We start from the raw sequence: 14,257 nt of genomic DNA on the forward strand, positions 1-14,257 counted from the left end.
CAAATCGAATTGAGCGATGCAGTCTCGCATCAGGTGCAGTTCCACGGCAAATGTCATAGCTTATACGATTATGAGTTATTATAAGAACAGAGTCAGTTTATGACTATTTGATACTGTGATTCATAATTAAGAGTTAAAGCTTTGTATCTCGGAGAAAAGAAATTAAACTTAAAAGCTTTGGTCTACTTCTGTGGACTTGTTCACTCAGCTGTTTGGCGCCAAATCCTGGACTTGGGCCTCATGCCCAGTTTTCTTACGAATTCGCTGTTCTAGTAACAGGTGTAGTAAATTATTATTGCATGTATCGTCCACCTTCTGCATTGCATTGTACTAAAGAGAGGGTTTGTAGGTAATCATTGTGGGTAACCATTCTCAAGTACAGTGGAACCCAGCCTTACGACCATCCCGTTAATATGACCACCTTGTTATTACGGCCACTTTATTCTGGCCCCCCCAAAAAAGCTCGGTCAGTCATTTCCTTATTTAAAGAACCCCTTTAATAAGACCACCCCGTTAATGCGACCAATTTTCCATGGCCCGAAGGTGTTCGTATTAACGGGGTTCCACTGTAGTTTAAGGTCTGGGTCAAAGGCTTTTACTGGTGAAAATAATTTATTAGTTATATTTCTGAAGGTATAAATGCCAGTTGAACCAGATTTAGCACACATTAGGTTTTTACGTCCTCAGTGGACATTTTAAAGTAGAATTGGCACTTCTGACAGGTCACGTGACATGTCACGTGAGTTTAGCGGAAAATTGCCATTACTTGAGGAATTGGTGGTGGTTTTTAGTAATAACATCCTGCAAAAACGCGTTTTAACTCGAACTTACAATTTTTTTTTTTTACTTTTCGGTCTAGATAGACTTTGGCGAAATCCAAGCGTGTGGCAAGAGGAAGGAAACTTTAAAGTCCTGAAACGCTGCTATATCCAAATATATCCAAATAGTTTTTTGCTCTGTTTTGGAAAAGCTGTTAATCTTCAACATATTTGAAACTTAGAGTGGAGTAATGTAGAGCTCTTGTAAAAGAAGAAGCGGAACACAACTCGGTCAGTGATATAAAGCGGCACATAACTAAATTCAACACTGTCTTACTTCACTCAAACTGGAGCAGCTTACGACGAAAATACTGAATTAAAATTCCAGCAGACATGAACGTATTTAGTTGTGGGCCAAAAGTATCAAACATTTCGGGAATTTCGGACACCTTTTCCCCGCGCAACATCCGCAAAAATCCTCGCAGCATGTAGGCGCGTTTGCCGCAAGGGATCGCGCAATTAGTTCTAAAAATAGAAAAATTGTCCCATATCATAGGTACGGCCCCAATACTAGAAATGGGGCGCGCTTACGGTCTCCGTCCCCGATTATGGCTCCTGATGCAGGCAGGTCAATGATTGCCATTCTCTCACGTTTGGAATGACCGTCCCTCTTTTCAAAGAAAAATTTTATAGGGTGAAAGGTCCTTTTTTCAACAAAGTTCGACTTTTGATCATTTATATCTTCTATAAACGAAATCAAGGGAGATCATCCCAAACGTAGCAAGGTAGATAATTTAAATTTGCATCGCAAACGCTCATTTATTGATCAATAGAATGAAAATTCGCCACCAATTCGCCGATTTACAAATTTTAACAAAATGATCACGTGACATGTCACGTGGTCAAAATAATATGTTAAGGAGTTAAGGCAAGGCAGGACGTCGAGTTTTATAATCAGGGAAACGTTCAGCTCGGTAAAACAAATGTAACAAGAGATATAGCTGCCCAACCATAATGCTTGAGTTGATTTTTACGCTTTTCTAACGTGCTGTCTCTCCTTCTCTGTCTTCTGAGTAACTTACTATGCTTTCAGCTCTGTTCGACAAGGTTCTCAGAACATCTCATTTTGATCTCACCCTACCTGGGTTGTTACCAGTAAGAACACCTCCTAAGCATTTGTTGCTGGGTGCCAAACGGCTAAATGAACAAGTCCACCGGCAGAAGTGGACGAAAGCATGCTTAATTTCGTTCCCCGAGATACAAAGCTTAAAATTTTACAAATCGTTATGAACATGTAAATACTGGGAAAGTTGAGCCTACATTTTATACTTTAACAAACCGTAACAAACCAAGACATTTTATACTTTTTATAGTACCCAGTCGCTAAACCCTTTTACCAGCCGATCTCACCTTACCATGGTTAGTAAGGGACATGGAAATCGTAGTAACACCTCGTAAGATTCGTTGATGATTCACAAGTTTACATCTCATTCACTCCGAACGACAGAGCTGAGCAGCTTGCTGTGGTGAGGAACATGGAAGACTGCATCAGAGACATTCGGTTTTGGATGTTGAATAATGATCTTAAATTAAACGACGAAAAGAATGAATTCCTCATTATTAGTACATCACAACAGCTGGCCATGGAAAAGCTAGAGAATATCAGTATTCGAGTGGGTGACTCAGATATTCATCCCGTGCCAATCGCGAGAAATGTTGGTTCTTGGTTTGATTCTATGCTGTCCATGGTAACACATATCACAAAAGTCTGTGCTTCTTCTTATTACCATATCTATAATATTCGTCGGATCAGAAAGTATATTTCACAGCAGTCAACTGAGACTCTTGTCCACGAATTCATGACAAGTCGCCTTGACTACTGCAATGGTCTTTTATGTGGATTACCCGATTGCTTGTTAAATAAACTGCAACGAGTACAGAATGCCTGCGCCAGACTGATTTTTAAAGAACAGAAATTTTGCCATGTAACGCCTCTTATTTATGAATTACACTGGTTACCGATTAGATACAGAATCGAGTTCAAAATACTTTGAATTACTCTTAAGATTCTTAATTTTTTAGCGTCTACTTATTTATCGTCTCTTATTTCTCTTAGGCTCCCATCCAAATATAATCTAAAGGAATCCTAGCGATAAACTTTTACTTAGTTATCCGCGTTTTAAATCAAAAGCTACACTAGGTGACCGTTCTTTTACCTGTGCTGCACCGAAACTTTGGAATGCGATACCATTTGACATAAGAAGCGCCAGCACCGTTAGTATTTTTAAAACCAAGCTAAAAACTCACCTTTTCCGTCATGAATTTTTATCATAGTTGTTTCAATTATTGTAAAGTTACTTTTAATTGTAATTTAAGCTTTCTAAAATCACTGTAAGTTTACTTTTAATTGTAATTTTAGCTTTTTAGCCTTTTTATTCCGTTTTTAATCTTGTCATGCGCATTTGAAGATTTTATAAAATTTGCGCATTATAAATGTTATCATCATCATCATCATTATTATTATTATTATTATTATTATTAAATGTTTATTAAATATATAATTTACTACCACACATACATGTTATACAGCTTAAGACTCGAAAGCGAAAGACTCGAGTTACACGAATTATTGGGCAATCACGAATCACCAGTGAGAAGCAAGAAACGAAAGGTAAGTCAACAACGAGAGACGACAAAGATGACATGAGAAACAAGACACGAGAGAGAGAGACGGAAAGATAGCTTGCTTTTTACCAAAGCAATGAAACTGATTTCAGACTGGAATATTTATTAGTCTTATACATACACGTACTCGGCACTAAGTTTGAACGGGTCTCTTGAAGTAGCCACATACGGTTTCTACTCTGATAAACTCTATATAATTTCCAATTCCAAATTAACTTCTGCTGACTTTATACACATGTCTAACTGTAGTTTACATTTCAGGAAGAGTGGTAGCCTTATAGCCAGCTCTTTGCACTTGATACATTATGTTTCTTATACAATCTACCAAACAAATAATAATTGACAAAAAAACATTAATCTGTATACATTGAAGGAACCTCTTCGGCAAATTGTGTTAGCTCTGTAACAAATCTCGTCTTTGTCCGATGAATTTTCTTCACGGCGTGTCGTAATCTACAGGTCATCATACGAAACAATTTCCCTTGCCTCCTGTGACTGAAGGCCTGCACTGTGCCCTCTAGAATCTGCAGAACACAAAATAACATCCTCTATGGCTTAAATATAACACTTTACACTCCTCACATTACAAAGCAGGAAGCCTCAACAGTTGAATACAGGTCTGAAGAAAATAACTCTAACTTGTAATAAATATAATCTATGGTAAAAAGTCCTCTTAAGACTTGTTATGTCTCTGAGGGATGCAAAAAAAGGCAACTAAGCCCTAGGGATCTTGTCGGTTATCTGAAGTCGTTAATTCACTCCCTGGGCAAATTCAGTATTTTTATACCTTTTTTTAAGTCAGATAAACTTGTCTTTTTCAGTTTTTATACCGCCCAACAGCATTCAATCAAACCTAGTTGTAAAACTAGCCAAACAGTGACAAAGGCAACGAAGATTTCGCTCAACGGGTAATGCAGTTCTTTGTCGTCCCTGGTCCAGTGCATATCAACAACGTGAAATGACCAAAATGTCAGATCATCCGACAGACTGATTTTATGTAATTTTAGTTTTTAATTATGTCAATGTGAAATAACTCCTTACCTCTACTTCCTAATCCGGGTCTTCGATGATGCCCTTGTGTATCTCCCATGTTTGGTTGTCTTCTTGAAAGAGCCACTTTGATATGCACACCAAGAACCAGCATGCCGTTCATCTGACAGTGACACAGAAGCACATAAATCAACACTTCTATATGTAGCTGTGCTTATTCCTCCACCCCCCTCCCCCGCCCCTTCCGACAGAGCAAAACTTATCCCGATGACCTAGTCTTTAGCTAAACACTTTACTCTCGCAGTGTCTCTCTCCACCCTGCTGTATAAATGGGTATTACGTGGGGTAACCATGCGATGGACTAGCATCCCATTCAGAGAGAGAGAGTAGAAATAATCCTAGTTGCTTCATGCTACAGGAATATGAAATAAGCGCCAGCCTGATGGGCCACTTGGCTTGTATGCAGACTTTACTCACATTATGTGAATGGGTCTTTCTGGTCAATGAAAAAAAAAAAAACAATTTAAATCTTTTGTCTCGTTTGCTCGTTGAATATTTTCTTTATTAAAAATTACTCTAGGTAGCTTTATAATTCTCTTTTTAAATGCACTACATCTTCTAGTTTCATTTCAGGCAGGTACTAGAAAGTACCAGTGTATGAAGTGCAATTGCAATTTATGTTCCATTTACCTCATCAATTGCTTTTTCCGCTGCTTCACAGGAATCAAACGTTACAAAGCCTTGGCTAAGGAAAAAAAACAGTGATCAACTATCAGTTTCTCCCCACAAATTAGTACATTTACCTTTTCAGGAAGAAAGGTGAATAAAATAAAAACATTTCTAAGCAAGAAGACATAGTCTTTTTGACGCACTGCCAAATTCTCACACCTTGCAATAAATAGTAACAATCTAATGTAGTCAATGAGAATTTTTATTTTGAGATTGGTAGTTAAGCCAGTGTAAAACCACTACTACCTTTGTGAGTTAATTACTATTGAAATAAATTAATTTACCTCTTGTCCTTTTCAAAGTTGACTTTTTGCACTTTACCTACAATACACGAATGAAATGCTAGCAAAATCAAACTTTGAATGCTTATTTTAAAGTAACAGAAATAAACTTTGGTTCTCCTAAACATGACGCCTTTTCAGAAAGGATCAACTTTGATACACTTTTCAGAGCCGGCAGATGCTTTCCAGCCATATTAACATAAAAAGGCATACCCTTTCCGTATGGTCCATCTATGAACTCACCATATTTAGTAAATGATTCCTGAAGGATTTTTTCTGTTAGTCCAAAACCTTTTACATAGATGGTGTTACCCTAGAGGAAACAAAATATTTTATTGTTAGTTCTTTTTTCATTATTGAAATGAGATATACAGGCAGTCATTATGTAGTAAAAGAATGTGTTCCGTAGCTTTTTTCCTCTCTTTTCCCAGTCCCAAATAGGACAGAAAGAATACATAAACAAGTGCAGAATTGCATTTTACATACTGTAAACAAACAATGTACCTTTCTTGGTTCTTCAGACCAACTTTTTCTACTAGACCCTTGCCCTAAAGTTGGAAGTAACAATTTTTCAATAAATATTTTAACCTAGTATGAAACTTTTTGTTAATAAGTTTAATTTGTGCTTTTTGAAAATAAACTCTATTATAAAAATGTTTGCGTACAGACAAGTCAACACATCTACTTTTTAGATTTACCAATGGTGAGAGTAATTCCCGTTATATAATGCACATTTTGCCCTTTATTATTGAATGGTTTTAAACTCTATCATCAAGGACTCATTGATTACAGATACATGTAGTCAGGCAGATGAGCAGGCAGACAGCAGGCCAACAGACTGGCAAATAGACAAGCAGGAGGGTGGGAAGGTAGACTAACAGACAGATGGATTGTTGGACGGACGGACGGACGGACGGACGGATGGACTGACTGACTGACTGAAGGAAGGAAGGATAATTTAGCCTAAGGATAGATTGATGTGCAGATGCACAAATTTGAAACATCACAGAAAGATACTTCATACCTTCAGAAAAGCGTCTGTTCTGTGCAGCTGAGGAGGGTACAAAACTAAAAATAAAAACAAGATACAAAAACAAAACATAAATACTCACAACAGTTGAACCTAAATGACTAAATAATCTTACAGTAGTATTGTAGAATGAGGTTTCTAAACAGTTTGTCATTGGCAATGGAATAGAAATTATTAGCTTCACGGCACTGTAAGGTCTGTAGTCACAATTACAAAATTTTACTCTTTTATAAAATAGATGCCAAAAGTTCAATGAAATCCCCTTGCCTTTCATACAGATTCTTCATTGCTGCAGCACGAGCCTGGAATGACAACAAAACACTGTTTATTCCCTTTACCTTGTACTCCAAGATGTTAGTAAATAATTTATTTTCATTGAAATGAAATGTTCTTTACATAATTTATGATAGACAGTTGTAAAATAATGAATAAATTATAATTATTAATCATTCAGTAGCCTTATAGTGCTTTACCTGCTGCTCATTTCTGTTTGATGGCAGTTGCTGCTGAAACTCCTGCAGTGAACAAAAGTATACTAATTTATACACTAGTGAAATACAACCTAATCAAGATATTGTATTAAACAATCTCCAGGCAGAACATTCAGAAGGATGCCTAAAGTTAGGAAATTGGGAGATAATGAATTATGGCAACAGCAATAATAACACAACTACAAGTGAATTCATTTTAATTAATAAATTAAACTCGAAAACTGAAAATATTTTTACAAGTTCTTCCCACCAGATTCAACTACAACAACAACAACAACTTATCTATTACTCACACATTTACAATTTTACAAAAATATAATTATACACTTTACACTAAACACTTTATTATTAAAAATAATTAAGTTAAAAAAAAAAAAAACTTGACTATGACAACAGTGTGAACCTGCAGGCAGTCTAGGCTAATCTAGATGGGCCACATCTTATCTGATTGATACTACACCTCAGAGCTATGACTAACTAGAGAAAAGCTAAATGATGGGTAGAAATTAATCAGGCACTAAATTTAAGAATTTGAGTCAGGGTGTCGACTTCAACATAGTAATCTCTATCTTAAAGAGTCTCAAATAAAAATCTGTGAATTTGTTTCTTAAAGCTTGGTTAAGATATATCTCCCCAGCCAGGAGAAATTTGATTCAATCCATAATTTTGCTCCAGTTCTCGCAAAAGAGCATTTGAAAATTTCCAACTTAACTTCTTTCTGAAGATAATTTCCTTTTGCGGCATGCCTTGTGCTGTACCCTTGAATTTCATTTGATTCAATATTTAACTGTCATATACACGCTCCTGACAGTTTGATACAGCATCATAATCACCTGAAGGAAATATCCTATTTACCTTCATGTAGCTTGCTAAATCTTCTTTATCCCTCCCCCTTTTTACAGACTCTTGAGCTTTTTGATTCAGCATAAAGTATTTATCTAATTTAAATCAAAAAATGTTTTGTAACCAATCAAATTTTAGATCAATACAATTATTTAATATTTACATAACTACAGTGGAATTCTGTGCAAGTAATATTTAATATCTGAATCATGTTACTAATTAATAGTGATAATGAGGTTGATGAGAACTACTGCCAGTGAAGTCATTAATAGAACTAGCAACATGATAAACAAAATAGTGCTAATTATGTGATAAAGTACCTTAGGTCTTCTTTCTCCACCTTTTGCCCTTTTAAATTCCCTATGGACAGGATCTTTTTTAATCTTTACTTCCTACAGACAAAACATGAGCGTTGTAATTATTCCCAAGAAGCAAGAACCTTTTAACACGAAAATTTCAGTAGTAAGATCATGAGAAATCCAAGGGGGGCACCATAACTTACATCTACAATGTTAAACAGTAGCAACTTACTATACAAATCAAACTGGCTATCCATGTGGGAGGCATGATGGTAGATTAATGATCAATTCAGTAGATTCTAGGACCTTCATAGTGTAATTCAAAATAATACCATCAGCAGCAATTTAAAGGAACTAACTCAGGGTTTGTGCATCTTGAAAAGTTTAGCCTAAATGTTTCAAGTTCCTTGTTTATAATCCATGTTAAATTTCCCTATCCTTGCTCCATTATGGTTTATTAATATCTCTTTGGTGCTTTCCTTTCTTGGTTAACTATTATTTTCAGTTTTCCTTCAATTTAAAGATAATTTTGTTTTTGGCCAAAATAACGGTAACTCAAAATACCGTGACTTAACTTGGTATCATGGCAGAGATTTTGTGTGGGGTCATTAAAAGTCTGAACACTGTTAACAGTTACAACATTCAGAACAACTGCAGAGTACCCGGCCACTTCATTCACATGTGTCGGAGTGCTTTGAAGAATGAGGTATATAACAATAGTTGCTATTCTTATTCAATAAGATGCAAATATGTGGCCATGTATTCTGCAATTTAGCCCAACATTCAATATTGCATACCCCTGAAGCAATTAGCTTCTTAGCAATCTCTTTAGCATCTTCAGGAGCATGGGAAATTTCTGCTGGAGCATCTGAAGAAAATATTTTACACATGTTAACTTTCAGTTTATGGAACCCAAGTCCAGCTCTCACATCTGACAACATGAGTACCACCCTTTTTTGCGAGTCTGGGGGCATCATGCTCCCTTGAAAAATTCACAAATATACAGTCAAGCCTCTCCACAATAGCCACCTTGAAGATAGAGGAAAGTGGCTGTTGTAGAAAGTATGACGGCTTGTAACCAATTAAATGTGTTTATGTGTAATATTGTTGTTGCTAAACAATCTTTGCCTTTAATGCTGGCTTCGTCACTGACCCCGCTTTGTTCCTGTCTTGACGACAACTGGAGTTTCAGTCTTTTCCTTCGACTTTTGAAGCGCCTTCTTCTGTAATAACAAGACAGAAAATACACTGTCTAGCAAATGTAATGTGGTAGAGAAAAGTAGAGAATAAATCTATACAACAGCAAGAAATTAAACCGAGGTCTACCTTTTTCTTCAACTGAGCAAACTTCTTAAGAAGGTATTCTTCCTCCGGGGTTAGATTAGGTAAGCCCATGGGTCGTCTCTATTGTTTCAGAAAATCAACAAAACTTCACAGAAATCGTAAAATCCGCCATGATTATTCGTCCGATGATTCTTCCGCCATCTTGGCTTACGGGATGCATGTGAGTCTTCGTTAGCACCACACAGCGGACACTCATTCACTTCCTGCTTCCTCCAGAAGCTCGACTTAATTTCATTATGGCTGCGAACCAATCTGAAGTATACTGGTCTTTAAAAAATGAAGTTTTAATCGAGCTCAGAGACCTGTTGGTTGATAAACTAGAATATGAAAAGACCTTGAGTTATCTGCGATCCAAGAGGGTGATCGATAGGCGCGACGAGGAAGATATAAAAGCCGAAAGAACACGAACGAGGAGCAGAGAAAAAATGTTGGATATTTTAAGTGACAAGGGCCCCACGGCTTTCGACCATTTCTGCCATGCAATAAGAGAGAGATGCACGAATCAACAATACTTGCTGGACAAAATCCTTACCTCATTCGAAAAAAAGAAGCAAGAACGAAGTAAGCACGCTTACATAATTATAAGAAGTGCTGAATAGACTATTTAAGCTTAAAATAAGCTTAAGCTTAAGTTAAAACTTATTTTTAGAATACGTGTCACTGATTGTGATTGGGCTTTTGTCGTAAGCTTATGTGTCCCTTTCCCAATCACGTTAGATGAGGAAATAGTCTGGTGCAGATCTTGAGGAAAACTAAAATTGATGGCAAGCTTTTTATTTGGGCAATTTCCGGCTGTCCAGTTTTAAGTTTCAGTTTGAAAGGGACTGTCAATCAATTCACGAGTTAGGGGGTTCGAATTCAAAAACCAATGGGGGGTATAACTACATTTTGTAACAACAAGTTCATCCCAGGAATGCTCAACTAAAGACAATATGCAAGAAAAGCAGCCTCCCAATAATTTGCTTAATGATGTTCCATTGAAGTCCATTGACAGATGCATCATAAGTCAGAGCAGACATAATTTCTCAATTAAACCGTTATGGTGCTTTTCAGTAACACCTGACCTCAGAAATTGAAAACCTAACTAACAACTACATCTTTTGCTGCTGCTGACTGCATAATAATGATGGCACTCAATGAACCTTGAAAAGAAGAAACAAACAAAAATGATCAAAATCAACGTGTATCAGTCACAACCCTCAAACGTGAGCTTTTGAACCTTTTGCCATGAACATCTGTTTTCTGAGAGGTCCAACATGGTTGACAGCAGCAAAAAATGCAACCATTGTTTGAGCAGAGTTCACGTATGATTGACAGGCATGGTGAAGGTGTGACACATTTCTTTGTTAGTACCATATCTATAGGGAGTTCCACAGTTGCAGTTCTTGTAACTAAAATCCTTGGAACATTTTTATTGACAGTTCTTAAAGAACTACCACCAGCTAGCTTACACAGAAACATTTCCAGTCCATCAGAGGATTCAAAGCTTGTTGTCATGGTAACTGGTGTGACTGATTTAGATAATTTACCCAGTCCAGGTGACCCTGGAGCTCCAATGCCACCAGATGAAGTGGATGCTGAGACAGGACACAATAGACCTCAAAGTAATTGAATGTATAACTATTTAATAATAGTTAAGAAGTAGGAAATGGTATGCATCTTTTGAAGCCTTATACAAACAGGAAAGAAAAGTTGGGATATTATATTGTAAAGACATGCTTGACCATTGCAGTTTAAAACACACAACTTGATAAGCAGCGGTGAAATAGCTTGGAAAACAACAACAACAACAACAACAAAAAAAGGTGCAGTGCCCTACCAACTGAGTCATCAAGCCAACTGGGACCTGGTCACCTTGTGAGTTTGTAACATACCCATAGATGGTAAAATTTATAATGCAAACCTGAGGTTTCCATATTGTATTTTCAAACTCCCCATACCTTCTTGAATGCTTCATCAGGTGATGTACGTAATAAACTGCCATGTTTTTCCCTTTCATATAGCACAACCAACAAATTTTAATGATACGTCACAACTGTTTTACACAGCCTCATCGTGCCATTTTAATGACTGCACAATCAATAAGAATGTGAATTTTAAATTGTGATCAAAATTTTGTAATAATTTCTGTTAGAATGAAAAGCCTTTAATTCCCAAGAGTGCGTGATCAACATTTCAGTTAGATCAATTGCCAGTTGAATTTGAGAATGCAATGTTTCCATCAGACTGCATAAGCATGTACAGTACACTAACCCTCTTATATTTCTTAATTAAATATTACTAATAGCAGTTTTGTTCTTTGTGAACTTTTTTTCTGATATTTTTAATCCTTGTGTTTCAGCTCATCAGGCCAATTCAGCACCAAACACTCCACCACCATCATACTCATCAGATTTACCACCACCCTACACTGAGTGAAAGTATTTACAAAAAGCAGAATTATATTATTACTCAGTGTACAGAAGTTTATAGTGGGTGGTAAAGATATCTATGCCATTCATTTGTGGTGACAGTGGCTTAAATACCTTTATAAATGTAAATAATTATGTTTCTTTAGCATTTTTATATTTCCTTAAAATATTCTGGTATGCATGGTTTAAAGGAATATTTCCACATACAGATAATGTCTTGTTCCAGAATTATGGCAAGGATAGGGAGGAGAAAGAACTCAAAGTAGCCTACATTATATAGAACTATAAAACAAAATCTTTATTTACACAGTGTCCATTTCACATTAGTTTGCTTTTCTAATAATTAGAGCCATACAAATTGCTAATTGTATTTCAAAGTGTATTACTAAACCCCTTCCTTGACCTCCCCAGCCCCTAAAAAAGTTATCAATCCAATGAAGGCAAGTATTGAAATGATATCCCTTACAGAAAAAAAAGTTATGTCATCTCCCCCTTGGCCGCTCAAGAAATATTTTAAGAAAATTAATTAGTTTCATGTAAATTACCGGTATAACTAATTAATTATGGCCCATAGTTAGTAATCAAATGCTATTCATGGCAATTATTGAATAGGCCCCAGTTGTTTGAAGGCTGGATGATGCTATCCAGCAGATAAATTACTATCCAGGGAAAAGTGTCGACAAAACAAGCCACCCTTTCCACTGGATAGTGATTTATCCACTGAATAGCATTATCTACCTTTCAACCAACCTGAGCCTGAACTATATATGAGGCACTGTGATAACGAGAGGACACTGTTCATGCATAAGACGATGAACAAGAAGATTTAGAAAGAAGAGAATGAATTTACAGTCATCATCAGATCCGCTTCTCGATAAGGAAAGTTGGTCCAGAAATTTTACTTCTCCAAGACACTCTGTCAGTTGCAACCAGCCCTGCCTCTACCCAAGAACAGTAGTCCATTGTCATTCGTAATCCATCGTAGTATTGTAAATTCCTCAATTAGTTAACAAATAAAGAAGCCTAAGCTGTGTATTGTACTGTGATAAAACACGATGGGCATTTTAGAACACAAGAGAAATGTAGAAAACACCAGCTGCAGGCGAGTGTTTTCTACATTTCTCTAGTGTTCTCAAATGTCTGGTGTGTTTTATCACAGTGTAATACACGGCTCAGGCTTCTTCATTTGCTTAATGATATAGAGGTAATGTGGCAAAAAACAATAAAACATGCTTTTCTATGCTTTATACTCAGATAAAACATGGGTTTTTGACCAATCAGAGTGTGTACAGGGTCCTATCTACCGGTATATTATAAAGGAATTTACAATACTATGATGAAAAAGATAAAATTATATACATAAGAAATATCTTTCTTACTTTTGTGATTTTTAATTGTACAGTTATTGAAAACTGAAGACAAACATTTATTTATTTTAACAGCACAACTGTGGAATACTTGAAAAGTTGAATACATATACATTTTTTGCTTTTAATGTAAACATTGAAATGGAATTGTAAGATAAGTATTTCAAAGTTCTACAGTTCAGAAAACAGTTGTTGTTTAAACTTTGAATGTGCTAAGTAATTTAAAATGAGGGCCTCCCAGAGGGGTAGCATGTTCCCTTGATCATTATAAAATTTCACTGTTTCCCCCTTGTTTCCTGTTAATAAATTTCATTATTCTGTATTTTTTTTTGTCAAAGTCCCCTTAAATAGTAAAGCTATCCCCATTTCTCCCTAAACAATCCAAAAATATTCCTCATTCCCTTGAAATAAATGATCACGTTCCCTTGTTCCCTCCTAGCGCAGGAGGCCCTCAAAAATTACAGTGGTACATTTTTCTTATTGATAAAAGCAAATTAAAAACAATAAACAATGGAAAGTAATTACTGAGCACTGGGTGAAATATTTTGCTTTCTTTACAAAATTATGAAAAGAGTGGCAGCAGCATATTCAAAAGTACAATTAAATTACACTTGTAGTTAATTTTAATGGCATCTTAGTGTCAAAAAACATCCATAGAATATTCAGTCTCTGATTAAGTTGGCTCCCTATAGTTTTACAATTGCATGCGCACTGAGGATGAAAGCTCATTAGACAAGTAATCTGCGCGTCCTTGAAGTAAAACATCAGTATTTTTCAATAATTTTATGATGTCAACATGAGCACAAAAAGCAAAAGTGACAGTGAATTTTCTCGCATTCCCTTCGGTGAAATTCTGTAAAATTTGGCAGACTGGTAGTAAATATTTTACTTTAGTCGGAGCTCATTTTTCAGGGAAATTTATAAGACCAGTTTTTTTGACAAACATTGGCAAAAATTGAAAAAACAGCCAGTACAAACCCTCCTTTTTTCGTGTTTAAAATTCGTATCGCGCAGAATGCGATTGCTGTG

The 14,257-nt window shown here is 36.2% G+C and overlaps 2 protein-coding genes across 2 annotated transcripts; one reads left to right on the forward strand and one right to left on the reverse strand.

Moving 5' to 3' along the window:
• Positions 1-3,529: 3,529 nt before the first annotated feature.
• Positions 3,530-9,573, reverse strand: LOC110041359 (negative elongation factor E-like). The gene is made up of 13 exons (XM_020746636.2): positions 9,433-9,573; positions 9,260-9,329; positions 8,904-8,974; positions 8,128-8,199; positions 6,947-6,988; positions 6,741-6,775; positions 6,468-6,511; positions 5,948-5,991; positions 5,687-5,756; positions 5,447-5,483; positions 5,124-5,178; positions 4,485-4,596; positions 3,530-3,967 (listed from the first exon to the last, which is right to left on the reverse strand). The coding sequence occupies exons 1-13, from the start codon at positions 9,499-9,501 to the stop codon at positions 3,897-3,899; spliced, it is 792 nt and encodes a 263-aa protein (XP_020602295.2). The 5' UTR covers positions 9,502-9,573; the 3' UTR covers positions 3,530-3,896.
• A 113-nt stretch (positions 9,574-9,686) lies between these two features.
• On the forward strand, positions 9,687-13,749 carry LOC110041360 (B-cell lymphoma/leukemia 10-like). The gene is made up of 3 exons (XM_089274778.1): positions 9,687-10,011; positions 10,872-11,054; positions 11,792-13,749. The coding sequence occupies exons 1-3, from the start codon at positions 9,687-9,689 to the stop codon at positions 11,866-11,868; spliced, it is 585 nt and encodes a 194-aa protein (XP_089130904.1). The 3' UTR covers positions 11,869-13,749.
• Positions 13,750-14,257: the final 508 nt, after the last annotated feature.

The sequence above is a fragment of the Orbicella faveolata genome, unplaced genomic scaffold (assembly GCF_042242905.1).
Source record: "Orbicella faveolata isolate gen_17 unplaced genomic scaffold, um_ofav_v1 contig_36, whole genome shotgun sequence".
NCBI lineage: Eukaryota > Metazoa > Cnidaria > Anthozoa > Scleractinia > Merulinidae > Orbicella > Orbicella faveolata.

Bases quoted from the DNA above. Each gene is read 5' to 3' on its own strand.
- LOC110041359 (XM_020746636.2), bottom strand. From the start codon at position 9,501: ATGGGCTTACCTAATCTAACCCCGGAGGAAGAATACCTTCTTAAGAAG. The intron at 8,975-9,259 runs GTCAGTGACGAA...TATTTTCTTCAG, and splicing joins CAAGACAGGAACAAAGCGGG to ATGCTCCAGCAGAAATTTCC. The intron at 8,200-8,903 runs GTATGCAATATT...TTTTGTCTGTAG, and splicing joins AGAAGCTAATTGCTTCAGGG to GAAGTAAAGATTAAAAAAGA.
- LOC110041360 (XM_089274778.1), top strand. From the start codon at position 9,687: ATGGCTGCGAACCAATCTGAAGTATACTGGTCTTTAAAAAATGAAGTT. The intron at 10,012-10,871 runs GTAAGCACGCTT...TTTTATTGACAG, and splicing joins AAAAAAGAAGCAAGAACGAA to TTCTTAAAGAACTACCACCA. The intron at 11,055-11,791 runs GTAATTGAATGT...CTTGTGTTTCAG, and splicing joins AGGACACAATAGACCTCAAA to CTCATCAGGCCAATTCAGCA.